The 26,906-nt window shown below is 39.1% G+C and overlaps 2 protein-coding genes across 16 annotated transcripts in view; one reads left to right on the top strand and one right to left on the bottom strand.

The window, feature by feature from the left end:
- Window positions 1-19,751, bottom strand: part of CAMKMT (calmodulin-lysine N-methyltransferase) — a 387,780-nt gene extending 368,029 nt beyond the window's left edge. For 2 of the 4 annotated variants that reach the window (XM_025992568.2, XM_072741732.1), the window contains exons 1-3: window positions 19,614-19,751; window positions 11,939-12,111; window positions 552-616 (exon numbers count right to left, since the gene is read on the bottom strand). In XM_025992568.2, coding sequence (XP_025848353.1) covers window positions 552-616; window positions 11,939-12,111; window positions 19,614-19,751 — 376 coding nt within the window. Of the gene's footprint in view, window positions 1-551; window positions 617-11,938; window positions 12,112-13,828; window positions 14,042-18,972; window positions 19,103-19,613 lie in introns of those variants that run through there. The other 2 variants (XM_025992570.2, XM_072741731.1) reach the window with 2 other exon arrangements.
- Window positions 19,752-19,869: 118 nt separating this feature from the next.
- Window positions 19,870-26,906, top strand: part of PREPL (prolyl endopeptidase like) — a 65,999-nt gene continuing 58,962 nt past the window's right edge. For 2 of the 12 annotated variants that reach the window (XM_072741728.1, XM_025992566.2), the window contains exons 1-2: window positions 20,224-20,383; window positions 22,046-22,234. In XM_072741728.1, the coding sequence (XP_072597829.1) occupies window positions 22,082-22,234 (153 nt within the window). In that variant the 5' untranslated portion in view covers window positions 20,224-20,383; window positions 22,046-22,081. Of the gene's footprint in view, window positions 20,384-21,705; window positions 22,235-26,906 lie in introns of all 12 variants that reach the window. The other 10 variants (XM_072741726.1, XM_072741727.1, XM_025992565.2 and 7 more) reach the window with 10 other exon arrangements.

Genomic DNA, 26,906 nt, shown 5'->3' with positions numbered 1-26,906 from the left:
TGACATGATAATTATTAAAATGGTTCTCTGAATGGAGAAATCTATCATGACAATCAGAAGCTTAGATGAAAAGACAATGTGTTCTATAATATAATACCACATAAAACAAAAACCTCTGGCATTGTATTAACAGCAAGGAAATCAAATGTTCTGGTTTTATTCCATTGTGAAAAAGAGAAGCATAAGGAAGTGGAAAAGAAAGTGCCCAAAACACAGCAGACAGCCCATCTATTAGACTAACTGAGAAGGCCAAAATGGAAATAAAAGGGGTAGTGCTGGAGAGTCCCATGCTCCGTCTGACCTACATTCTGTCACACACACACATGCACACACACACTCATACACACAAATGCAAAATGTAAAAACAGCTTTATCCCACTTCATAAGTGCATCTTATATGAAGCTTATCTTACAGCTAAAAACAGTAAGAGTTTGTATTACACACATACATATGCACATGATCATAATAAATATTAGTGAAAAAAGCACTAATCATAAATTCACTTTTAAAAACACCAAAAATATTTCCACAAAAGGAATATATGACTTACAAACATTTCCTGTATTGTCAAAGCTGGTAAGAACATCTTCAACATTCAAAGATCCATTATTATGCCTATAAAGGAATAAAGCATTTTCTTTAATGATTCTGAAATATTAACATTTATTAATTTTTTATTTTTATTTATTTTTTTTAAAGATTTTTAAAAATTTATTTATTCATGAGAGACACACAGAGAAAGACAGGCAGAGACACAGGCAGAGGGAGAAGCAGGTTCCATGCAGGGAGCCCAACGTGGGACTCAATCTCGGGTCTCCAGGATCACGTCCTGGGCTGAAGGCCGTGCTAAACCGCTGGGCCACCGAGGCTGCCCATTTATTAATTTTTTAAAAAGCTGAGACTGTATACTGTGATATACCCACCCAGTACTAGTAATATTTTCAAAATATTTTCTGCCCACTAGAGGGAGAAGGAAAAAGAAATAACAGAATACATTTCTCAGAATATTTAGTGATATTCTTGATAGTTAATCTGCATTTTAAAGTATTAGTACTTTTTATTGTTATTGTTTTAGCTATCTAAAGGTAAGATAGATTATTAAAGACAACAAAACAAAATTTTACCTTGAAGAATCTCAAAAGAAAAATAAATCATCAACCTCCAGAGCCACACTTAAATAGATTTCCTCTATATCAGCCCAATAAATTCAGAACTTCAGTCACAAAGAGCTAACACCTTCAGGTCTGCACAATCCACAATTAAAGGGTTCTAAATGTCAGGGGACAAATTGTTTTGTATCTTTTTCCCATTAACCTTAATTCCACTCCCTTTAATTCTAATCTCTATTCACTTGACAGCCCCTGATATATCGAATTTGATTACTGATATTTTATTAATACTTATAAAAGATGCTATTCTTCATATTCAAATGGGCCAAATGTCAATAGGTCATAGGGTTTGCAATACTTTTCCAGTGGTGATTAAAAAAAAAAAATTGTTGGGATCCCTGGGTGGCGCAGCGGTTTGGCGCCTGCCTTTGGCCCGGGGCGCGATCCTGGAGACCCGGGATCGAATCCCACATCAGGCTCCCGGTGCATGGAGCCTGCTTCTCCCTCTGCCTGTGTCTCTGCCTCTCTCTATCTCTCTGTGACTATCATAAATAAATAAAAATTTAAAAAAAAAAAAAAATTGTTGGGGCACCTTGGTGGCTCAGTCAGTTAAGTGTCAACTTTCAATGCCAGCTCGGGTCATGACATCAGGGTTGTGAGATTGAGCCCCGAGTCAGGCTCTATGCTGAGTGTGGAGCCTACTTGAGATTCTCTCCCTCTGTTATGCTAAGCAAAATAAGTCAATTAGAGAAAAACAATCTTATGATTTCACTCATATGTGGAATTTAAGACACAAAAGGATCATAGGGGAAGGGAGGGAAAAATAAAATAAGTCAAACCGTAAGAGACTCTCCTTAACTATAGGAAGCAAACTGAGGGGCAGCCCAGGTGGGTGGCTCAGCAGTTTAGCGCCACCTACGGCCCAGGGCCTCTCTCTCTTTTTCTCTGTGTGTCTCTCATGAATGAATAAATAAAATCTTTAAAAAAAAAAAAAAAGGAAGCAAACTGAGGGTTGCTGGATGGAAGTTAGGGAGAGGGATGAGGTAACTGGATGATGGGCATTAAAGAGGGCACATAATGTAATGGGCACTGGGTTTTAATGCAACTGATGAATCACTGAACTCTACCCATGATACTAATACTAATAATACACTATGATAATTTTATTTTTTTTTAAGATTTTATTTATTTATTCATGAGAGACACACAGAGAGACAGAGAGAGAGAGAGAGAGAGAGAGGCACAGACACAGGCTGTGCCTGTGGGAGAAGCAGGCTCCATGCAGGAAGCCCAACATGGGACTCAATCCCGGGTCTCCAGGATTAGGCCCTGGGCTATAGGTGGCGCTAAACTGCTGAGCCACCCAGGCTGCCCTATATATTAACTTTTAAAAAAGGTTCTCTCCCTCCCCTCTAGGGTCCCCCAGGCCCCCACTACGCACTCTCTAACAACAACAAAAATTGTTGTTAACACATCTGTAATCTCCTCTGTTCTCCCTGACAAGAGGAGAGTTCATTTACAGCTGTAGGTCTTGAGGATGTTATAATAGTTTACAATAACTGTTAATAACTCACAATACAATTTACTTCAACACCACTTTGTCATTAAATTTATCATAAATGACATATATTGTTATGAACTGAATTGTGCCTCTCCCAAATTCATATGCTTGAGCCCTAACCCCTGGCACCTCAGAATATGAATGTATTTAGAGAAATGGCCTTATTTAAATAGGGGATTAAGTCAAAATGAGGTCATCAGGGTAGGCTTAATCCAAAATGACTGGTGTCCTTATAAGAAAAGGAGGTTGGGACAGCAGGGCATTTGCACAGAGAACAACTATGTGAAGAGAGCAGCCACTTGCAAGTCAAGGAGAGAGGCCTCAGAGGAAACCAAACCTGTAACACCTTGATCTCAGACTTCTACACCTAAAACTAAAAAAAAAAAAAAAAAAAAAAACCTTTGCTGAAGAACTTTTTATTTCTATCATACAGACCCAGTTCTTTGATAGAGTCACTAAGTGAGATTGCAATAAGTTATGTGCCATCATCATTGGCCAAATAAGCACTGGGCTCATCAGTATCATAATCTAAGAAACCAATGTTACCAATAAGTTACCAATAATACAAGATTCTATACAGAGATGAGGTTATCTACCCTAACATGGAAAACTACAGTACACATGTAAGAGAGTAAGAGTGAAAAAAGGATAAAGTATTTAATATCTAAAATGCAAGATAATTTGGGCCACCTGGGTGGCTCTGTCCGTTAAGCGCCTGACTTCCACTCAGGTCATGAACCTAGGGTCCTGGGATTGAGGCCCGCATTGGGCTCCCTACTCAGCGGGGAGCCTGCTTCTCCCTCTCTCTGCTTGTGCTTTCTCTCTCTCTCAAATAAATAATAAATAAATAAATCTTAAAAAAAATAAAATGCAAGATGAAGCTATTAAAATGATCAGCAAGGGATCCCTGGGTGGCACAGCGGTTTGGCGCCTGCCTTTGGCCCAGGGCACGATCCTGGAGACCCGGGATTGAATCCCATATCGGGCTCCCAGTGCATGGAGCCTGCTTCTCCCTCTGCCTGTGTCTCTGCCTCTCTCTCTCTCTCTGTGACTATCATAAATAAAAAAAATTAAAAAAAAAAAATGATCAGCAATGTGGCACAGAACTCAAAAAGCTTTTTTGTAAATATAAAAGCAATATATGGTTCAAGAATAAAAAAATGCTTCTAATACTATCATGCAGAGACAAAAGCTATTGATAATTATAAATATTCAAATTAATGTCATGCTTATACCTTGATTAAATAACTTAGAGTACATTGTCCACATATTTGCAATTTGTGTTTTAAGATATTATAAACAGTTTCCCACATCACCGAGTATTTTGCAATATGAATTTAATGGCTGCCAAGCAGTTCAATGAATGACTGCACCGTAATTTACTGAATCAATGTTTTATGTTGGATTTTTAGTTTGTGTCCAGTTTTGTACTATGTACAGTGAACATCCTTGCAGAAACATCATTGAACCATTTCTCATTACTGCCTTAGGATAAATTCCTAAAAGTTTCTCAATTTAGGGTGAAATAAAAATTTGAAGTTAAATATATATTTTGAAAAATGTTAAATATTTCTAAAAAACAGAAACTGGGATAATTGAAGTAAAATGCATGCTTAAAAGTTAAAAAGCATCATTCAAAATAAAAAGTATGATTTCTCAGAGTTTTCACCGAAGCAGAACTTGTCTATTCCTGAAAACATAATTTGTTAAAGCTAAAAAACAGAGTGTAGCCTATGACATTTCTAAATGGGATAGAAAGTAGGGAAAGTGTAAAACTAACTCTATACCTCTAAATAACTTAAAAAATATGAAAATAGTTTATAAAGTCTAGAAATCCTAAAAGAAGGCATCTCATGAAAGAATAATATCAGCAATCATTGACTTCAATAGCATAAGAATTAATGCTAATTATAGGAAAACTCTCCTGCACACAATGTGGCAAAGATTCAGTCTGATTATTTCACATTTCCTTTCATTTGTCCCAAACTCAATGTTTTTTTGTTCACTGAGTAATCTACCTTATTAATGTGTCAAATCTATAAGATCTTGTCTATCCTTAATTTTTCAACAGTTTACATAGGTTCTACCTGGACAGTGTGGTTAGACAGAAAGGTACTTACAAGGAAGGGACCCTGAAACTTCAATCTGAGCATCATACTGCCAATTAATGTTATATAACAATGACAATTTTTTGCCAACATATCAAGGTATAAAAAGTTCACTTCATCTTTCCCCTAAATCCCCAGGCTTTAACCTATTTCCCTAAGTCCTTAATAACAACAGCCATCATAAATGTTCTCACCACAAAAATAAATGGTAACATGATAGTAGTATTAGCTAATGCTATGGTGATCATCATTGGTAACACAGAAGTATTTTTTTCACAAGCACTTTAAGCTATCCTAGAACTGAAGACTTTTGAGTTTTTCCCAAGAATGGCCTATGGAGTAAGGAGGACTAGGGAGCAAGACACTGAGGCAGAGCTTGAAGTTTGAAGTCTTGGGATGCCTGGGTGGCTCAGCAGTTGAACATCTGCCTTCAGCCCAGGGCGTGATCCTGGAGTCCCGGGATCAAGTCCCACATCAGGCTTCCTGCATGGAGCCTGCTTGTCCTTCTCCCTATGTCTCTGCTTCTCACTCCTTCTGTCTCTTATGAATAAATACATAAAATCCTTTTTAAAATAAAAAGGTTGGAGTCTAAGGATATCAAGAGGCTGAAACTAGAGGTTAAAAATAAGCCAGGGCTAACTACAGTACCAAAAAAACAAAAAAAAAAAAAAAGAAAAAGAAAAAGAAAAAAAGAAAAACTAGATAAGCTGAACATCATGAAAATGAAAAACTTTTGTCTATCAAAGGACACTATCATTAAAGTGAAAAAACAACCCACAGAATGGGAGAAAACACTTGCAAATAACTGGGTCTAGTATCCAGCATATATAAAGAGGTCTCATAATTCAACAACAAAAAGAAAACCCAGTTAAAAATGGGCAAAACACTTGAATAGACATTTCTCCAAAGATGATATACAAATGGCCAATAAGCACATGAAAAAATGGAAATCATTAGTCATCAGACGACTGCAAATCAAAACCACAGTGAGATATCACTTCATACTCACTAGAATGACTAAAACAAAAAATAATAATAAAGGAAAAATGACAAGTGCTGGCAAGCATGGAGAGAAACTGGAACCTTCACATATTCCTGATAGGAATGTAAAATGGTGCAGCCATTGTATAAAACAATTTGACCATTCTTCAAAATGCTAAACAAAGATTTACCACGGGACCCAGCAATTTCACCCTTAGGTTCATTCCTTAGAGAATTAAAAACTTACACAGTCACACAAAAACTTGCATACGAATGTTCATATAAATGTTCATAGTAACATTACTCACAATAGTAAGGAAGTGGAAACAACCCAAATGTCCACAATTGATAAACAGATAAACAAAACGTGGGGTTATCCATACGATGGAATATTATTCAGCCATAAAAAGGAATGAGATAATGATACAAGCTATAACTCAGATGAATCAAAAACATTAAGTTGAAGAAGCCAGACATAAAAGTCCACATATTGTACGATTATATTTATATGGAATGTCCAGAATAGGTAAATTCATACAGACAGTAAGTAGATTAGTGGTTGCCAGGGTTTGGTGGGGAGGAAGAGGATGGGGAATCACTATGAATGGGTATGGGGTTTCTTCCTGGGGTGAAAAAGATCTCTAGAATTAGGCAGTGGTGACGACTGCACAACATGAATATACAAAAACCATAGAATTTCAGTCTAAAAAAGAAGAAAAAAAGAAAGAGTGGGCCAGAGAGTAAAATGAGCCCTAAAAGGCCATAGAAGAAAAAAGAGAGGTTTATAGAAGGAAAAGATTTGAAAACGGTTCTCGATACAATACATTTTGGAACTCTTTCAAAAATAAATGGCTAAAGAGTGAAGACAGAAGATATGTCAGAGAGAAGACAAACGCTGTATAATTTCACATATAAGTGAAAGCACATGAAAGGATGGACATCTTTAGTCATCAGGAGACTGCAAATCAAAAATGAAGAAACAAAACAAAACCAGATTCACAGATATAGGACACAAACTATTGTTTATAGGGGGGGGGGAGAGGACTTGGAGAGGTGTGAAACAAGTGAAGGGTACTAAGAGGTAAACACTTCCAGTTATTGGGGTGCCTGGGGTGCCTCAGATGCCAGCCTTGCCAAACTTTAAATGGATACTTATTATCTATCACATATGTAATGATAATCTGCCATACACTGAATTTCACAAGCATACCATTCCCATCGCTAGTTCTTATTTCATGGGCTCTCACAGAGTACATACTAAACTAAGTGGATGAAGATTTTGTTTTCCTTTCCCTACAGAAGGAATATATGACCTCACTGCAGTGCATCTGTTGTATTAGAAAGATGCACCACAGTCCAAGACAAGTCATTCCTGATGTCTTGCCCATTCTAAGCTCCCAGGACAAGCTAAAAGTCAAAAGCACTAGGCTTCTAATTCAGCAATTACTATGGCAATAGTAGTTTTATTCAAAGAAAGGAGGAGAGTTCAGGCCTTTCAGCTTTGTCTACACCTATGACATATACACATTTATAAATGAATAACTCAGGCACTTCTATAGTTCCAAATATAATGTAAATATTTGAAGCTTCCAGAATATGCAAATTCCTATGACGCTGAAATTGGGTTGAAATATGGAGAGTGGGAAACAATTTCTAGTATCAATATAGTAAACTTTGTTTACAACAAAAGATTATAACAAACTGGAGATTACAAAACAGAGAGATGGGGGGCAGATTTTAATATAAACACCTCCTGGATGTTCTCTATACAAACATCTACTTAATTGCAAGAACCTCTTCTATAAAGTTCTAAGAAATAAAAATAAAGTATCAAAAAGACAAAAAGACTTTCCCAAGGAATAAAGTAGGAGTCATACCCTGGATTTTAATTTCCTAACTTTTAATAGTTTGCTTAGGAACAAGCAGTCAATTATCTTTAGATACACAGAAAAGACAACACATCTTGGGGATTTTGTCTAACTTTTACCTTGTCCGGACTTTTACCTCTGATGAAAAGTCACCACGGGAAATTGTGTGTTCCCTCATTTTGTTTTTTTTCTTCCCACTTGCCTACTTCTCCCTGCTATTCCTTCATTTTAAGTATCATCATACAAGGCTGGCAAAAAATAATGGTCCAAGTTTTAATTTAGGCCACCACTTACATGCCTTTTAATAATACAAACAAGATACAACTATGTACTTTGAATTCACAAGCATCTAGTTATTTAACTCATTTCAAGCCTAATAAAACTTTAACAAGACAGAAATTAATATGTAGGGAAATTTTAAGAAAGACAATACTAGCAAGTACTGATAACAATTATTAATCACGATAGGCATCACCCCTGTTGAATTGGAGCAGGTGATGTCAGACGATAAGAACTGAGAAAGTGAAATATATATATACATATATATATATGTGTACATATATATATATGTATATATATATAATCCGTAACGATCAAAACATCCCAAAGGCTCAGCCTTTCATGAGAACCCAGAAGCAGAGCCATCATATAACACATATTGACTACCATTCCCCTAGAGATCGTGATGGTTCTTGAGAACCACTTATGATTCTGCCTTGTATGTTTTCCCCTTGGATATCTTCTCGTGCCTTTGCTCCCATCTGAAATGACTTCTCCCTTTCCCTCAGAAGTTCCAACTACTTCTAGATCCAATTTAAATCGCTGCCTGTCAAGGCCTTACAAATATCACTCGTATCTCTAAACGCCTAATTTGTATGAAGTCTTTCACTCCTTTGGAAATTAGTTATGCACTGCCTAATGAGAGTTCTGAGAATGGATGCTCACTTTTCCTTCTTAATTATCTTTATTATTCAACTTTTCACATATTTAAAAATTCACATATTTAAAGCCTTGAGGAGGGGATCTCTGGGTGGCTCAGCTGTTTAGCGTCCTTCGGCCCAGGGCATGATCCTGGGATTGAGTCCCACATTGGGCTCCCTGCGTGGAGCCTGCTTCTCCCTCTGCCTGTGTCTCTGCCTCTCTCTGTGTGTCTCTCATGAATGGATAAATAAAATCTTAAAAAAAAAAAAAAGCCTTGAGGATAATATATCTTAAGTTTCTTTTTGTTAACCTATATAGAAGGTGCCATTAAATATTTATTGATTTAAATTTATTTAAAACTATTCATCTTTTTTTTTTTTTTAAGATTGTATTTATTTATTCATGAGAGACAGAGAGGGAGAGAGAGAGAGAGAGGCAGAGACAGGGGCAGAGGGAGAAACAGGCTCCATGCTGGGAGCCTGACGTGGGACTCGATCCGGGGTCTCCAGGATCATGCCCTGGGCTAAAGGCAGTGCTAAACCGCTGAGCCACCCGGGCTGCCCTATTCATCATTTTTTTTTTCAATTATTCCATAGTGTTGACTCAACAAACTTTAAAAAATGTAGATGAAATAATGGTACGCCATTCCAAACTACCTTCTAAACCACTACTTTTAGTTACTGCAAGTAATTTTTTTTTACCTTTAGAATGCTCACAATTCAAACACTGAAGATGATAGAAGTAGCTACATAAATGTCTTGAAAGCAGGTTGAGAAAAGAGTTAGTAATGAGATATCAAGGAAACAAGAATGAAGAGCCATGTTGGGCATATAACAGAAAACAAGAGGAAGTGGTAAAAAAAATCAAGGTGAACAAAATTGGCAATGGAATGGAACGAACTATTGTTGGCAGAAATCCTCCCCTACCTAAGCAATTGTAGTAATTTCAGCAATTTCCTATATGGTAACAGAATTATGGAGTAAGAAATAGATTGCTCAGAATAATCAATGAGGAAATTTAGTTTATCTGGGCCTCAATCCCTTCATCTGTAAAATGAATAAGTGCATACACGATTGCCTCAGGAGAGCCAGTATATGTAGAAGTTAAAAGTACAGACAGTGAGTATCATTATATAAAATTTTACCAACGGAGATAGCTAGGTGAAGGGTATGCGAACTCCTTGTACTATTTCTGCAACTTCCTGAATGTCTGTAATTATTCCAAAATAAAAGTTTTTAAAAGTACAGGCTGTGGAACCAGACAACTGGGGTTTGACTAGAGGTGTAAACTTGGCTGGTGACCTCAATCAAGTCATTTAACCTCTCTGGGTTTCATTTTGCTCATCTGTGAAATGAGGGTAATAACAGTATTTACCACATAAGGTGTTGTGTGGATTAAATAAGCTAATACCTGTAAACCACTCGCAATAGGGCTTGTCACATCATAGTCACTCAGTGGTCAGCCTTTACCAATGTGGTCCTGATCTTTTCAAAATTTTTTTTTTTTAATTTTTATTTATTTATGATAGTCACAGAGAGAGAGATGCAGAGACACAGGCAGAGGGAGAAGCAGGCTCCATGCACCGGGAGCCTGACGTGGGATTCGATCCCGGGTCTCCAGGATCGCGCCCTGGGCCAAAGGCAGGCGCCAAACCGCTGCGCCACCCAGGGATCCCTGATCTTTTCAAAATTTTTCTAAGGTAGCGTCCAGCTCTAGAATACATGTAAGCTACTGTGATTTTTGCATTACCAGTGTGGAGAAAAATAAACTAGTTTGAAAAAAGAGATTACATCTTGGTAGCCATTGCAGCCAATGTTCTAGCTTAGTCACCGGTCTTCTCTCTGTAAATTAGAATTCAATGTCATATTTATATAGACAGATTTGTGTTTATTTTTTTGAAAAATGGATATATCACAAAGAACCATGCCATTGGAAAGGAGTCTCGGTTTACATTGGCACCTGGGTTCCTGCTACAGCAAGGTCACTTGCAATAGAACCATGAATTGATGATGTCACATTCTCTCTAGCTAACCCTTACCAGGACCTTGAAGATGTCAGGATATGATTCTTGGCACATTTTACACTTACTGCAACTTGTCCTCCAATGAATTTGGAGGGTAAGTTTTAGAACTTTATACCTGAAGACTGTTATTGGATCACTCTGTTCTGACTTATTTTTAATTTCCTTAGAGATCCTATCTCCCAATTGTTTAATTATCTTCATTACTATTTTGTAGAGTACTGTAAGGATTACATGAGTTAGCACATATCAAAGCACCTCACTCTGTACGTGGCACATAGTCAGCAAGTAATGCATTTTTCTACCCTTCCTAACCAAGAACAAAACTATTTATCTCCATCAGAATGTGAGATTCTAATTAGAATCTCATAATGAATATCAGGCAAGCTCACACAAATCCCTAGGTTTTTACCTTCTTTTTGGAGTTTCCAACAAAGCAGTATTATGAAACCAGATCCTAATTGTTCTTCCCTGCCCACCCTTGTCAATTTTTATCCAGATCCCAAATTTTAAGCTATTATGATGTCTTCTAAAGCTTAGATATTTTAAACTGAAATAGTTCAAGAAACATATACTATAAATAGACATTCTTTGTGAAAACTTTTTTCTTAAAATTATTCCTCGCCTCACCTAAACCTTATTCAGTCTCATTCCACTTAAAATGTTTTTTGCTCTTCTTACAGTTACTGTAAATGTGCTCCTCCCTCCCTTTCAAAATGTGAAATCTTGTCAAAAAAGGCAGATGTTATAAAATCAAACACCTACGGTAATAGTGCAACATGCTAGGCTATAACTGTGAGAGAAAATTAATTCAGTAAAGATGGTATCTTGTTACTTCAGTTTGCAACTCTTCTTTTTTCTTTTAATGATTTTTAAAGCCAGAACACTCTGTATGCTTCTCACAAAAGCAGTGTTTTCAGCTGAATTTTTTCCTCCTATTCTTAAGATTCCATTCTGAAAGTGACAAAACATGAATGGGAAAAAATCCTAAAGCTTGACTTTTCAGATAACTACTACTTCAAGAGTAGTTTGGAAAATTCTGTTTTCACTTTCAGCCTTCCTTGTCTCAAAAAGAACTTGGTTTCTTGTCAAATGCTCTGAGAGAATGGTTAAAAGAACCTTTTGATTTGCAAGGCACTTTGTCCTCAAATGCCACTACATTCCTGAGAATTTTTTTTCTTTAGTTCTGAGAATACAACAAAACCCAGTTAAAGCAGCAGGATTTCCTAACACAATGCTATAAAACCCAAGTTCTGATCAAGATTACCTGCAAATTCAATAGAATGAATAATGAGAGTCTTATTAGACGGCTTTTCTTCTACAAGAGAAAAATACTTAAAAAAAAAATCGTCACCGGAGTGATGTTTACCTTAGAGAAATGCTGTACTCAGGATAGAAGACACTTGTATATTGGAACCATGCACCAACTTCCTCTTCAGTTGCCCTTGTTTTGGCTTCTGTTACTGAAAACAGATTAAATGATTCAAATCTTCTTACAGATACATGTCGCAGACAATCATCCAGGTGCTTCTGCTTCAGAACCTTTGAAATAAAACCAAATATTGTGTTTACATTATATAAACACAGCATTCAAAGTTGGACTTACAATTCCAATAATAGAAGGTTAGGTAATGCGGACCAACCTCTTACTAGAGAACTAGAGAAGATGGACAGAATATCTTTTTTTAATATTTTTTGAAAATTATTTATTCAAGGAGGAGAGTAGAGAGAGATAGAGAGAGAACAGGGGGAGGAACAAAGGAAGAAGGATAAGCTGAGCCCAAAGCCTGACACAGGGCTCGATCCCAGGACCCTGAGATCATGACCCAAGCCGAAACCAAGAGTTGATGCTTAACCAACTGAGCCACCCAGACATCCTTGGACAGAGTACCTTAAAACATTATTTGTAGGTAGCAGAGAACAAAGTAGAGAGCTAGTGAAGATTTACCAGTCTAAAAACTTTTAAAAAGGAAATAAATCTAGAGAGGTGAGCCTGGCTTTTGTAATCACTTTCCTTGTGAGGACAATGATGTGATTCCACAAAAAAAAAGAGCTAAAAAGATAAGCAACACCTTTTATAGCCTGTGGACTTAGAATGTCAAAGCTTGCTACCTAGGCAAGGGGAGGTATATTATTCTGTATATGTATGTGCGTCTGTTTTAAGATAAATGAGTAGTTTTGTTGGGAGGGGTCATTGAAAACTGGGTTTTTAAGTATGGGAGAAACAAATATAGCTGTAAGATTAATGATATTAAGCAAAAACTCTAGAGCTCTGAATCTGAATAAAGAAAATAATGGTTATTTTACTTATTAAAACATTTTTAAAAATATGTTTCCTGCATCTGACCACTTAAAAGTTCTAGAAACAATGACCAAACCAGTAGCAATGAACACACTTAATGACCACATTGCTGCCTCTAAATAGCATTTTCTATTAAAACAAAGTAAAGTCCCTTGGAGAAATGGCATAAATTGGACAAATGAACCTAGGACGTGCTGCATACAAGAAAATAAGAAAGCCATAAAAAATTAAAGGCTATATTAAAAGGACTCCAGGGATGCCTGGGTGGCTCAGTGGTTGAACGTCTGCCTTTGGCTCAGGGAGTGATCCTAGTTTAGGGATCAAGTCCCACATCAGGATCCCTGTGAGGAGCCTGCTTCTCCCCCTATGTCTCTGCCTCTCTCTGTGTCTCTCATGAATAAATAAATAAAATCTTTTAAAAATGAATAAATAAAATAAATTAAAAAAATAAAAGGACTCCAAAGCCAATTAAATAGGGTCATTGGCCAAAGATGGGACAGTGTGAGCACTAACAAAGGAAATAAATGTAGTAGAATCAAAACACAAGTTCATCAGGGCTTTTTTTTTTTTTAATGCCCCATTGCTCAGGTCATGATCCCAATGTCCTAGGATCGAGTCTAGCATTGGGCTCCTTAGTCAGCAGGGAGCCTGCTTCTCCCTCTCCCTCTGCCTGCCATGCCCCCTGCTTATGCTCACTGTCACACACTCTCTTTATGTCAAATAAAAATAAATAAGACCTAAAAAAAATAAAATAATAAAATGTCCCATTGATGATCTTTAAAGGATGCTAGAGACCAATTTATTATTCGGAAAATTAGTAAACAAAGAGGAGAATCAAGTATTTTTCTGTCTTTTATGAACTATAACTAAGAATATACAAATAGATGATAAGGGGAAGTTTGTATTTATGCTAATATAACAATAAATAAATGAAGAAAAACACAATTAGAATATCACCATTTTCAACCTCCTCATGAATTCATGAACCTAAACAAATATCACCAAGAAGAGAAATATCCAGGGACGCCTGGGTGGCTCAGTTGGTTGATCCAGGTCCTGGGATCCAGCCTCACATCTGGCTTGCTGCTCAGGGATGAGTCGGCTTCTCCCTCTCCGTCTCCCTCAATGAATGATCTCTCTTGGTCTCACTCTCTCTTAAACAAATAAAATCTTGAAGAAAAAAAAAAGAAGAAGAAGAAGAAGAAGAAGAGCAATAACCAGACACAACTTTGACTACTAATGAAAGCATACTCACCATCATCTTGACCAACCAAACCAGACCAAACCAAAAACATTAAACCTGAATCTGATCAAGCCTCTCTATCTAGGAAATAGGAACTTTAAAGGAAATAGAAAATAAGACCTGAGGAACACATTAAACATCATCAAGGACAATTAGCAAAATTCAAATTATGGGAAACTCTAATAGAGGTAAAAGAGACAGAGAGAGAACATTTAGATTAAAAAGACTTATGAAACAGGGCACTTGGTCAGCTCAGAAGAGCAAGCAATTCTTGATCTTGGGGTCATGAGTTCAAGCCCCACATTGGGTGCAGAGATCACTTAAATTAATAAAAACTGTACTTAAAAAAAGACTTAAGTAACTTATCAACTAATAACAATGTTTACATCTGAGTTGCATATTTCAAAATAATCAAATTGTAAAGAAAAATTTTGAGACAAATGGGGAAAATCTGGAAACTGATCAGCTACCTCATGGCATCAAGAAATTACTTTGGGGATATCCCTGGGTGGCCCAGCGGTTTAGCACCTGCCTTTGGCCCAGGGCATGATCCTGGAGTCCTGGGATCAAGTCCCACATCAGGCTCCCTGAATGGAGCCTGCTTCTCCCTCTGCCTGTGCCTGTGCCTCTCTCTCTCTCTCTCTCTCTCTCTCTCTCTCTCTCTGTGTGTCTCTAATGAATAAATAAATAAAATCTAAAAAAAAAAAAGAAAGAAAGAAAGAAAGAAATTACTTTGGGTGTGGTATGGTATTTTAGTTATTTTTTTTTTAAGATTTATTTATTTATTCATGAGAGATGCAGAGAGAGGCAGAGACATAGGCAGAGGGAGAGGCAGGCTCCTCGCAGGGAGCCCGATGTGGGACTCAATCCTGGATCCCAGGATCACGCCCTGAGCTGGAGGCAGACACTTAACTGCTGAGCCACCCAGGCATCTCTATTTTAGTTATTTTTTAAATGTCATCTTATATAGATATGTACTGAAATAACTATAGAAAAAATATATCTAAGATTTATTTCAAAATAATCTTGAGGTGGGAGTTGTAATAAGAGAATGAAGATAAAGTTGGTCACAGGAGCTAAAAATTTTTGAAGTTTATGGATATCTGAGTGATTATTAACTATTATCTCTAGTTTTGTACATGTTAGACATTTTCCATAATAGAAAGTTTTTTTAAAGATATAGAATATCCTAATAGTTATAATCAAATGAAAAATAACTAAAAACATACCTAAAACACCAAATATATGTGGAAATACAGCAATATACTTCTAAATAACTTATAAACAAACAAAAAAGGAAACAATGGAAATTTGAAAGTATTTTGAACTGAATAGTAAAAAATACATTTCAGGCGGCACCTGGGTGGCACAGTGGTTGAGCATCTGCCTTTGGCTCAGGTCATGATTCTGGGTTCCAGGATCTAGTCCACATCAGGCTCCCTGTGGAGCCTGTTTCTCCCTCTGCCTGTGTCTCTGTCTCTCTCTCTGTGTCTCTCATGAATAAATAAAATCTTTAAAAAATAAAAATAAATTTTAAAAATATATATTTCAAGACATATGAAATGCAGATAAATTCATGCTTAGAGGGAAATCTGTGGAAAGGCTAAAAATCAGTAAGCTAAACATCCATTGCAAAAACTACAGGGAGAAGCAAATTAAGTTCCCTAAAAAGTAGAAATTAATAATGTAGAAAACAAAAATATAAATTAATAATGTAGAAAACAAAAATATAGCTAGAAGGATTAAAATACCAAAAGGTGGTTCTTAGAAAAGATAGGGACGCTTGGGTGGTTCAATGGTAGAGCGTCTGCCTTCAGCTCAGGGCGTGACCCTGCAGTCCTGGGATCCAGTCCCACATCAGGCTCCCTGCATGGAGCCTGCTTCTCCCTCTGCCTGTGTCTCTGCCTTTCTCTCTCTCTGTGTATCTTTCATGAATAAATAAATAAAATCTTTAAAAAAAAAAGATTAATAAACTGACAAATCCTTGACACTAGTAAGAAAAAAAAGAGAAAATATAAATATCAATGTGATGTAAAGAGATCACTATAGATCCAGCAGGCATTAAAAAAATAGCAAAGGAATATTATAAAACTATGAAAATCTAGATGAAATGGATAAGTTCCTAGAAGAATACAACTACCAAAACTGACGCAAGAAGAAACAAGTCTGAATGGCAAACTATTTTAAAAATACAATACATAGGGACGCCTGGGTGGCTCAGCGGTTGGGCATCTGCCTTCAGCTCAGGGCGTGATCCCAGGATCGGGGATCAAGTCCTACATCGGGCTCCCTATGAGGAGCCTGCTTCTCCCTCTGCCTAGGTCTCTGCCTCTCTCTCTCTCTGTCTCTCATAAATAAATAAATAAATCTTAAAAAAAAAAAAATGCATAGGTGGGTGGGGGGAAAGGGATAATTGGGTGATGGGCATTAAGGAAGGCACCTAATGTAATGAGCACTGGCTGTTACATGCAACTGATGAATCACTAAATTCTACCTTTAAAACTAATGTTAAAAAATAAATAAAAATAAAAATACAATGCATAAAAAAATCTTACCAAATACAACTCCAGGCCTAGATTGCGCATCAGCAAATTATACTAAATGTCTAAGTAAGAATAACGCATGTCTTATCATACTTTTCACTAAATCTTCAAATAACCCTATGTGCTACATACTCATTACGTCAGAAAGGAAACAAGGAAATGTTAATTTGCTCAGTACCAGAGATAAGAAAAGGTACAAAAATCATGCTCTTTCAACACTGATAGTCTCAAACATATGGCATTGTTTTTAATTTAAATCATACTATGAAATATTCCATTAATCAGATTCTTCAGCCAAGATTTAAACCTCTCGGTAATATTACTTTTTAAAGGTTTTACTTATTTAACAGAGAGAACACAAGCAGGGGCAGCAGCAAAGGGAGAGGGAGAAGCAGACTCCCCACTGAGCAGGGAGCCTGATGCAGGGCTCAATCCCAGGATGTCCCAGGATTATGACCTGAGCCCAAGGCAGATGCTTGACTGAGCCACCCAGGAGCCCCAACATTATTTCATTCTGTAGGTGTTTGTGAATGTGTGTCATGGCCATTGCTGCTTTTTCATCTGCTCTATGTGCCTTCCTTGTTACTCATTAACAGTTAACTAATACAATACACTGAGGACCTGATACTATGGGTCATTTAAAGCCTGTTCCTCAAAAATAAAAAATAAAAATAAAAATAATAAATAAAGCCTGTTCCTCCTCTCAGGCTTTCCATGATGCTTAAAGACATCTGCTAAAAACCAACTAGACAGGCACTGTCCAAGGTGCAGAGGATGCAGATCAATAAAATATCATCTTTTCAAACCAGGGAGAACTCCCATTCTTTTTTTTTTTTTTTTTAATTTTATTTATTTATGATAGTCACAGAGAGAGAGAGGCAGAGAACAGGCAGAGGGAGAAGCAGGCTCCATGCACCGGGAGCCCGATGTGGGACTCGATCCCGGATCTCCAGGATCGCGCCCTGGGCCAAAGGCAGGCGCTAAACCGCTGTGCCACCCAGGGATCCCCCCATTCTTTTTTTTTTTTTAAGATTTTATTTATTTATGCATGAGAGAGACAGAGAGAGAGAGGCAGAAACATAGGCAGAAGAAGCAGGCTCCTCGCAGGGAGCCAGATGTGGGACTCGATCCCAGGACTCCAGGATCACACCTTGAGCCAAAGGCAGACACCCAACCACTGAGCTACCCTGGTGTCCCAAGAACTCCGATTCTTGTAAGTTAGATGGACTCTGATCAAACGATCATAAAGTGATACGATATGGGGTTCACTGGTAAAGTGAGCTGAGGGTCTAACTCAGCCAAATGGAGTCAGGAGACTTCATTAAAACATAGATCTGAAAAATGAAGTCATTCAACAGGTAGGAAAGAAGACAAGAAGACTCTAAGCAGAGTACACATGTGTACCAAAACGTCTAATGTCAAAGCATATGAGGAGTTCAAATGGCAGCCATAGCCAAAGCTTGTCCTGGTTCGTTCTGCATTCTCAGAGTGAACATATGTGCTGGTCAGCTGGAGTTCTCACTACACTAAGATTCACTGACATCATCACACTAAGATTTGATTGATTAATTTAAGGCCCTAATTGGCTATGTTCATAATTCAACTTTAAATGATGTTTATTTCACTGTAGAAAATCCCTGTGATAGTGATCTATGTGAAGACATGCATTCATTATCCTGTAATTTTGCAACATTAACAACAAAACCAGATCATGAATGCTTTGGATAGACCGTCAAAGCACCAGAAGAGAAATGATCACCGAGTTATGTCATGACATCATAATGAAAAGGGGACTGGAGACAACTGTAAACGAAGTAACCCCTCAAAACACAATCTCAAAAAAATAATGTGGCCATTGCTGGAAAATTCTTCTCAAAATACAACAGTCAGAAATGGAAGCGCCTGGGTGCCTCAGGGGTTGAGCATCTGCCTTTGGCTCAGGTCGTGATCCCGGGGGTCCTAGGATCCAGTCGGGCTCAGGTCATCAGGTCATGATCCCCGGGGTCCTAGGATCCAGTCCCTCAGCAGGCTCCCTCCGGGGAGCCTCCTTCTGCCTCTCTTTCTCTGTCTCTCATGAATAAATAAATAAATAAAATCTTTAAAAAAAAAAATTAAAAGAAGTAACTAAAAATCAAGTCAGAAATGGAAAGTATCCTCCTGATTCAAGTTTTTAGGAGGAACCCCCAGGCAGAGGCATAATAACCCTGGTGTGCAAAACAACAAACAGATTTTAGTTCAAGAAGTTTGGGGGGCGGGGAGGCGGGGAAGAAGTTTGGAGAGAGGGTCGGGGATGTCAAATCAGAAATGTGTCCAACCTGCATACAGCTGAGGTCACCAGCCACGGTCACAGCTCTGAAGTCCTCAAGTCCGACACACCCGGACTCGCCCACCTGGGACGCTAAGAATCTCGCGGGTCACTCCGGACAAGATCCACGCGAGGCTCCCACAGCCCAGGAAGGCCAGAGGGAACCCAGCTCCGTCCCGGGCCCGACAGCACGTGCAACGTCACAGTCCCGACCCGGTCAGCCGCGCGGATCTCCCAGAAAGAGGCCAAACTTGAGCCGCACTCAGTCTGGCTAAGGAGCCGGGAGAGGAAGCCCCGGGAGAGAAGTAAAGCAGAAGCGGGAGTGAGGGGCGGCGTGGGGTGCGGAGCGGCGGTCCCACCACCCGGGCTGGCGCGCCAAAGGAAAAGTCCCCAGATGCAGACAAACACCCAACGGAACACCCACTTCCACCTGCATTTTCCAGGAACTCAGCCTTGGCTGCCCCCTCCCCGCCCCACCCGATCCAATTCCTCCCCTTTGGTGGGACCCTTAGCAGAAGCAAGGGGGCGCTTCTCAGGGGGCTCCGGCAAAACTACGAGGCAACTGCCGGAGCTGCCGGAGAGTCGCGGCCGGTCGCCCGCCGCACAGCTGCGAGCACAGAGACCGAAGGCAAAGGTGAGGCTCTTCCTTACCTGACGCAGGAGCTTCCACCGGGCGGCTCCCAAGGGCTCCGAGACTTGAAGCCCCCGAGAAGCGCCGCTGCTTGCTGGGCCTCCGCCCGCAGCTCGCTCAGCCTCCCTGGCCTCGGCGTCCGCGGCTCGCGACTCCATCCTGTTAAAGCCGCCTCTTCCCCGAGCTGTCGCGGCGACAGCTCTCCCCTGCCAGGACCTGCCGACTTCTTCTCAGTCAGGACCTGCGAGCCGGACCTCCCTCCGACCGCCCTGGAGCGCGCGCCCTCCCCGAATTCCGCATTTCCGGTATTCGCGTCTCCTTGGCAACCAGGCCCGCGCGGCTCGCGTCATTGCACCAATTTGGTGGCGGCCATCTTTAGTGAGGGCGGACCAAACCGTAAGGGCGTTGCGGCAGAACTAGTGGGACACTGGCTCCTCTGCTCCCTCCGTCCTCTGCCTCATCGCGAGCCCAAATGACTAGCAAAGAACGAAAAATATTAGAACTTTCAGGGTTTAAAAAAAAACCTCCGGCGGAGGAGAAACTATTCATGACCATAATAAAGATGGCGAAATCTGCTTAGGGCTTGTGCTTGACTGGGGTTACGTAGGCCAGCGTGCTGCAAACCAGCTCTGGGCGGCTCTGGATAGGCTGTCGTCCTGCGGGCTGCAGAACGCAGACTTCGGCTGGACGGGACTGAGGCAGCACCGGCGCTCCTCCCTGAAAGCTTTAATTCTCGGACTTGCCCTCTCGTTTCGGTGTGCAGAGCGCGTCCGACTGTCCTCCAACTTGCGTACGTATGGCGGGGCATACCGTGTGCTGGAGGGGTTCTCCCCATCGTCCCCTCACGCAGCCATCCCTCAGTCCCCTTGCTCCTCGCTCTTTGCCCCGCGTCGCTTCTCCGCGTGGCGCAAACGGTGGCCGCCACCCCACCCCCACCCCCACCCGCACCCGCAGCCCCCAGCCGGCTTGCTCTCACTTCGCCTCCTCCCCAGGGTGGAGAGTCGCGCCGGGAACACCCATTTGTCTCCCCCACCCCGTTCCTAGCCTTGCAATACTGTCTTCTCCCTGCCGATGAAGGATGGATGGATGGATGGATGGATGGATGGATGGATGGATGGAGGCTGCGGGCATGGGCGTAATGACTGAGGTCCTAACAGGGCCGGGGGCGGGGGGTTAGTGTTGGCTGCTGATCTCCTGTGCCCACTCGCCCGTTATTTTGCTGCGACACAGAGATTATGGGGGGCGGAGGCGTCGTAGCAGATCCAGTGGATCCCCAGTAAATCTGACGCAGCATTATGCCTTTGATACCGAGGGGCCTTTTGCGGAAGACTTCCACGATGACATTCAGCCGTGTGCAAGATACTTGCCGTTTTTCTTAAAATCATAGTAGCCAGTATCTATTGAGTGCCCGCTACGAGCCAGGCGCCGTATTAAGATCTTAACGAAAATTGTCTAGTTTTATTCTTAACTCCATAAGGTAAATGGTGTCATTATCTCAGTTTTGCAGATGAAGAAACTGAGGCACAGGTGGGGAGTGCCGGAGTGACGACCTGAACCCAGGTGTCTCTTCTTACTAGCCTTATTTTGATGGGTTAATAAAGAACCATCTTTTCAACAGAAACCAGAAGAGGTGGCCTCACATTCTTTTTTTTTTTTTTTTTTTCATTCTGAAGTGATGTGTTTTGTTTTAAATAAAGAGCTAAAGAGCTCTTTAACGTTAAGTCCGGTGGTGAGTCTAAGATTTGGAGCCAAACCGGATTGGACTTTTTGTCCTATTACTTTCTGTCCAGGTGACCCAGGGCACTTGTGGAAACTTTCCACCTGTAAAATGAACGTTATAATGGCAACTCTATCAGGTCCTTATGAAGTTTAAATTAGACAAAGTGTATAAAAGTGTCTGGCACGTAGCAAACACTCAACACTCTTCTGCCTTTACTGAGTAGGCTTTTCCGGCTTATCTTTCATATGTGTACCAAAGATAAGTTCTGAATTTCGCAAGATCAAAGCTATTTTGCCTCTTAACACCCTCAAGAGTTCCAGAATGCCTTCATTTAAGTGTGTGTATTTGCAAATTTTTATTTTTTTGTTTTTTATTTTGTTATTGTTTTTTAGTTTGCCCCATGTGTACCAGAATCAGTGCTGCCTAGTTTGAGCCTGATAGGACTGACTTTACAAATGAGACATTTAAGTCACGTCTGCCAAGAAGTGTGATTTGAATGAAACTTAAACTTACACAAGTTCTCAGGTATTTTTAACCTGAGTTATCAGCTGTCTGCAGTTATTCATAACCTGAGGGGTGGATGGCCCTGAAGGGGAGGGATAAGAACTACGGATCTTAGATACTCTGAGAACCCACTACTGTGTAATCCTACCTATGAAATCATATGCTCCAAAGGGAGCATAAACCAGGTACTCTGATATCATGCAGCAGAAGAGCAAATTATTTCTCCAGGCTTTGAAGTATAGTATTCCTCACCTTGGGAAATGCATGCAGAAACAGCACTTGAATCACTGTAACTTCGCTGATCATTATTACAATAGAATAAAATTGAAAAAATATCACCTAACCAAGTGTCTGCAGAGTAAACCCACGATATCAGAGTTAGCAAGAAACATCCCAACTCGGAGCTTCTCAAGTAAGGTATGGACTTTTTAAGTTAACCTATTTATAGGTCATTAAGATTAATTTTAGTTTTAAATTTTAGTTTAAAATAATTTAAAGATAAAGAATGGATAGGATCTCAGTTACTAATTTTCTCAGTAGTTCTAGTTTAATTTTTTAAATGTTAAGGTTCAATTGTCTATAGTTCAATATAAGTATAAAAGCATATACATGTATAAATTTTTAGCACTGTAATGTAATATATAAAGATGTGTATTTATAGAAAATGATTCACGTTAGGAAATCTATACACCTAAAAAAGAAAAAGGAAATCTTTACACCTGCCAGTGCATTTCTTTTTTCCTTTTTCTTTCTTTCTTTTTTTTTTTTTTCCTTATTCTGTGGGCAGCAAAGCAAGGTTTATTGAGTGATAGTAAACTTTATTGAATGATAGAGTACAAAGCTCCCAAGGAGGGAGGAGACCTGAGAAGGTTGCCAATCTGTGCATTTCAAAGTATAATTCAGCTACCTGAAATTCCCAGAATATCATAATAGCTTTTAACAAAATCTAATAAGGTGTTAATTGTTTATGAATCCCAAATTAGTAAACTTGAATAACTCCATGTAATTGTGTTAATCGTTTGTTTAAAAAAAAAAGAAAGAAAGAAAGAAAAAGAAAGGCTTGCATTTTTGACCACTTGTGTCCTTCAGGAAGATGGTTTCAGACTGTTGTACTTTGGCAAGACCCCAAGCTGTGGGCTTGACCTCAACCTTGAGGACCTGATTACCTTTATGTGTAGAGTCACCACACATTCCTATTTGCCTAGGACAGTCCCAATCTACACCTGTTGTCCCTGTGTAATTATTAATAGGGTCCCCTTTCCTCTCAGAAATGTCCTGGTTAGGATGGTAAATTATATGGTCATCCTACTTATCTGATATTAAGCTATCTATTTATGCTGCTGCCACTTTGACATACCTCCCTACCATAAACTTATGTTCCTTAGGCTCTTTAAATTTCATTTGGGAGTGATACTTTTGCAATAATTTGCCATATTATTTTAATATTTTAATCTCTGGTTTAAAATGTTTTGTTGTGTACTGGTTTTTTTCTTTTTAGTCTGTTTTTACTACCTCATTTTTTTATTGTGGTAAAATGTGTATAAACCTAAAATTAGCCAGTGGCAATTACTTTCAGAATGTTGTAGTCATCACCGCTATTTCTAAAATCCTGTCATCACCCAAAAGAAATGTATGCATGAAACAGTAATTCCTCACTGCTTCCTTTTCCAAGCCCCTGGTAACCTTATATCTACTGTCTCTATGAATTTGCCTGTTCTAGTTAATTCATGTAATTGTAATCATACGGTATTCTATGTTTGGCTTATTTCAGTTAAAATGTTTTCAAGGTCCATCCATGTTGTAGCATACATCAGAACTTCATCCTCTTTATGGCTGAATAATATTCCATTGTATATACATATATACCATATCTGTTTCTCGATGGATACTTGAGTGGCTTCTCTTTTTAAAAAAATTTTTTTCCATCTTATTTTACTAGATTCTTTTTTTATTTAATGTATGCTCTTAGCTCACGCTTGTGAGTTCTTGTGTGGGTTTTGTTTTTTGTCTGTTTTTTGTTGGTTTCTGCTTTTGATTTTTTATCTGTGGTTCCTAGACATTTTTACTCTTTGCGTCTTTTTTTTTTTTTTTTTTTTACGTCTTAGTCTTTCAAATTATTTTTCTTTTTATGGTATCTTGGCTTAGTTTAGCAATTTGATTCCTTTTTTACTCGGGAATTCTTTATGCCTTTTATTTCATTATTACCTTGTGTATGTGTATGCAGCTTTATTCTACTTAAGAAACACAAACTTTAAATTTTACTATTCAAAAAATTTTGAATCTTTAGATCATTTTATTTTGCATTTGTTTGGAACATTTTGTCATCGAGTACATTTATCTTGAGTCTTAGTTTATAAATAGTAGGCAGGAATTACCAGCAGACTGACAGCTGAGATTGGCTCACACCCTGAACAGGAGGTTGACTATTTTTTCCCTCCATTTGTCCCTGAAGCAACTTTCTAATTCTCTTTTCACAGATGCCTGTCACCTAGAAACTGTAAAGTGACTAAATGACTGCAAGAAAAAGTAGCTCTTTTAGTAACAAACTGGTCCTGCTTTCACATATGGTATATCAACCATTTCTTCCAAGAGAAACAATATGATCTGAAAGCTGTGCTTTTATGATCATTGGGACCTGGGAAAGCTATGAAGAGACCTTGGGACAATATACATTTTCTTTCAGCAAGCATCCACTCAGATCTAACTTTTTCACTCCTATAGATACATTAAAAAAAAAAAAAAGTGTTAGTGCCTGTAGGCAAATTAAAATATATCTGCTTAAGTTAAGTTAACTATAAAACAATAAGGAGGGGATCCCTGGGTGGCTCAGCGGTTTAGCACCTGCCTTTGGCCCAGGGTGCGATCCTGGAGTCCCGGGATCGAGTCCCGTGTCAGGCTCCCGGCATGGAGCCTGCTTCTCCCTCTGCCTGTGTCTCTGCCTCTCTGTCTCTCTATGTCTATCATAAATAAATAAATAAATCTAAAAAAAAAAAAAAAAAAAACAAGGGGCATCATATGTAATAGAAATGCTAGAAGGCAGGATGCCTGGGTGGCTTGGTAGTTGAGCATCTGCCTTTAGCTCAGGGCGTGATCCCAGGTTCCTGGGATCGAGTCCCACATCAGACTCCCCACAGGGAGCCTGCTTCTCCCTCTGCCAAGGTCTCTGCCTCTCTGTGTCTTTCATGAATAAATAAAATATCTTTTTAAAAAATGCTAGAAGGCAAGAGGTCTGGCCATGCATGACTGGTGTTGTCTGTGAACTAGTCAGAATTCTAATCCTTTTGACTGGAAAAAGAAAGGGAGTTTCAATATGGTGCTCTTTAAAAGTCCTCCAGGTGCTAAAGTTTCATGATTCCATCACCTCTACCTTATTAATCTTAGCAATAAATTATCGCCTATACATTTGGGATTCTTTAGTACCATCTTCTGCACTATGGCTGTATATCAGGAGTCCCTGGGAGCTTTTTAGAAGTCCAGATTCCTGGATCTCCCCCCATATCTGCTGGATCAGAATCTCTGTGACTGAGGTCTTTTTCTCCTCCTTTTTTAAAGTTCGTTAGGTAATTCTGAAATTCCCAGCCTCCCACTGACCATGGACTTGCATGTAGGAGCTAGAGACACTTGGTTGCCAAACGTTGCTGACCTAAACCTAAGAATTCATTGAGCTCTAAAGTTCTTACTGGCAAGTACCTTAGCTTTCCATTTTACAGTACCAGAGGACAAAATGAACTTATGTCATTATACTCTACACCAACTAGTAATATTCAAAGACTAGCGTCAAACCAGATACCATGTTTCTTCTACATCCTTCTGTACCTACAAATGTAATTCGTAAAATCTTTGATCGTTAAACAAGATACAAAAAGAAAACCAAATAGAGAAAATACGAAATCCTTTGGTTAAAGATGTTGCCTATTTCTACAATACAGATACAATCTGTATCTGCTAATACAGATTAGCAGTTCCTGCAGTAGTTCTAAGAGATAGGTTAGCAGATGGATATCCCATCACTAGTACTCGTGATCTGTGATTTGTAGGAACTACTAGTTCTGACTAATGAGTTTGAAACATCATCAGGTAAGAAGTAGTAAAGGGATATTTTGAAAGTAAAATTCAGGAAAGCCAGTAAAGAAAGTGAACATTGTACTCTCATAATTTTTTTTGGAATAAATCGAAGTGAGATTGCCTTATAGATAAAGCTTCATTCTTATTTTCTCCAGTCCATTTTTTCATTTGTTCTTTAACCTGCTAGACTATGGCTTCTGTTCCTCCATTAAAACTCCTGTTAGTGTTGGGGCACCTGGGTGGCTCAGTCAGCTGAGTGTCTGACTCTTAATTTCAGTTCAGGTCATGGTCTTGGGGTTGTGAGACCAAGCACCATGTGAGGCTCCACACTACACCTGCTTAAGATTCTTTCTCTTCCCTCTCCCCACCCTTTCTAAAAATAATAATAAAGTTTAAAAAAAAAGACAACTCTGTTAATGTCACCAGAGATGTAGCATATTTCCACCCAGTAGACCTTCTCTTTCAAGCTCCTTTTACAGGCTCTCATCATATTTGATACACTTGACCATCCATCCCTCCTTGAAACACTCTTCTGTTTGCCTCTTGACTCCACATTTTCGTGGTTTTCTTCCTACCTTGTAAACCTATCTTCAGTCTCCTTTTCTAACATTTATTTCATATGACCTCTAAATTTGGAGTTTCTCAGGACTTGGTCCTGGCCCTTTATTGTCTCTTTAATTTCTTTTTAAGTAATCTTATCCATTCCTATGGATTTTTTTTCATTCCTGTGGATTTAACTACCATAGCAGTTAATCATCCCAGATTCCCCTCTGCCGCACAGTATTTTATGGCCTCTTAACGCTCTCCTGTTGGACATCTTTTGACAAACTTTCCATAGTTGAACTTCTGCAATTCAGTTCTTCTTTTCATTGCCGTATACTCAGTTCAAACTCTAGAGCGCAGGAAAACATTCTTTATTCCTCCTGTTCCTTTACCCTACTATCACATCACTTAGCACTGTATCCCAAGCTAGCTTTGTAATCTTTTTTTAACTATATCTCAGTAGCACTATGACTATTTACTT

This window comes from Vulpes vulpes, chromosome 16, assembly GCF_048418805.1.
Source record: "Vulpes vulpes isolate BD-2025 chromosome 16, VulVul3, whole genome shotgun sequence".
NCBI classification, from domain to species: Eukaryota; Metazoa; Chordata; class Mammalia; order Carnivora; family Canidae; genus Vulpes; species Vulpes vulpes.
This window is presented reverse-complemented; position numbering and strand designations above follow the sequence as displayed.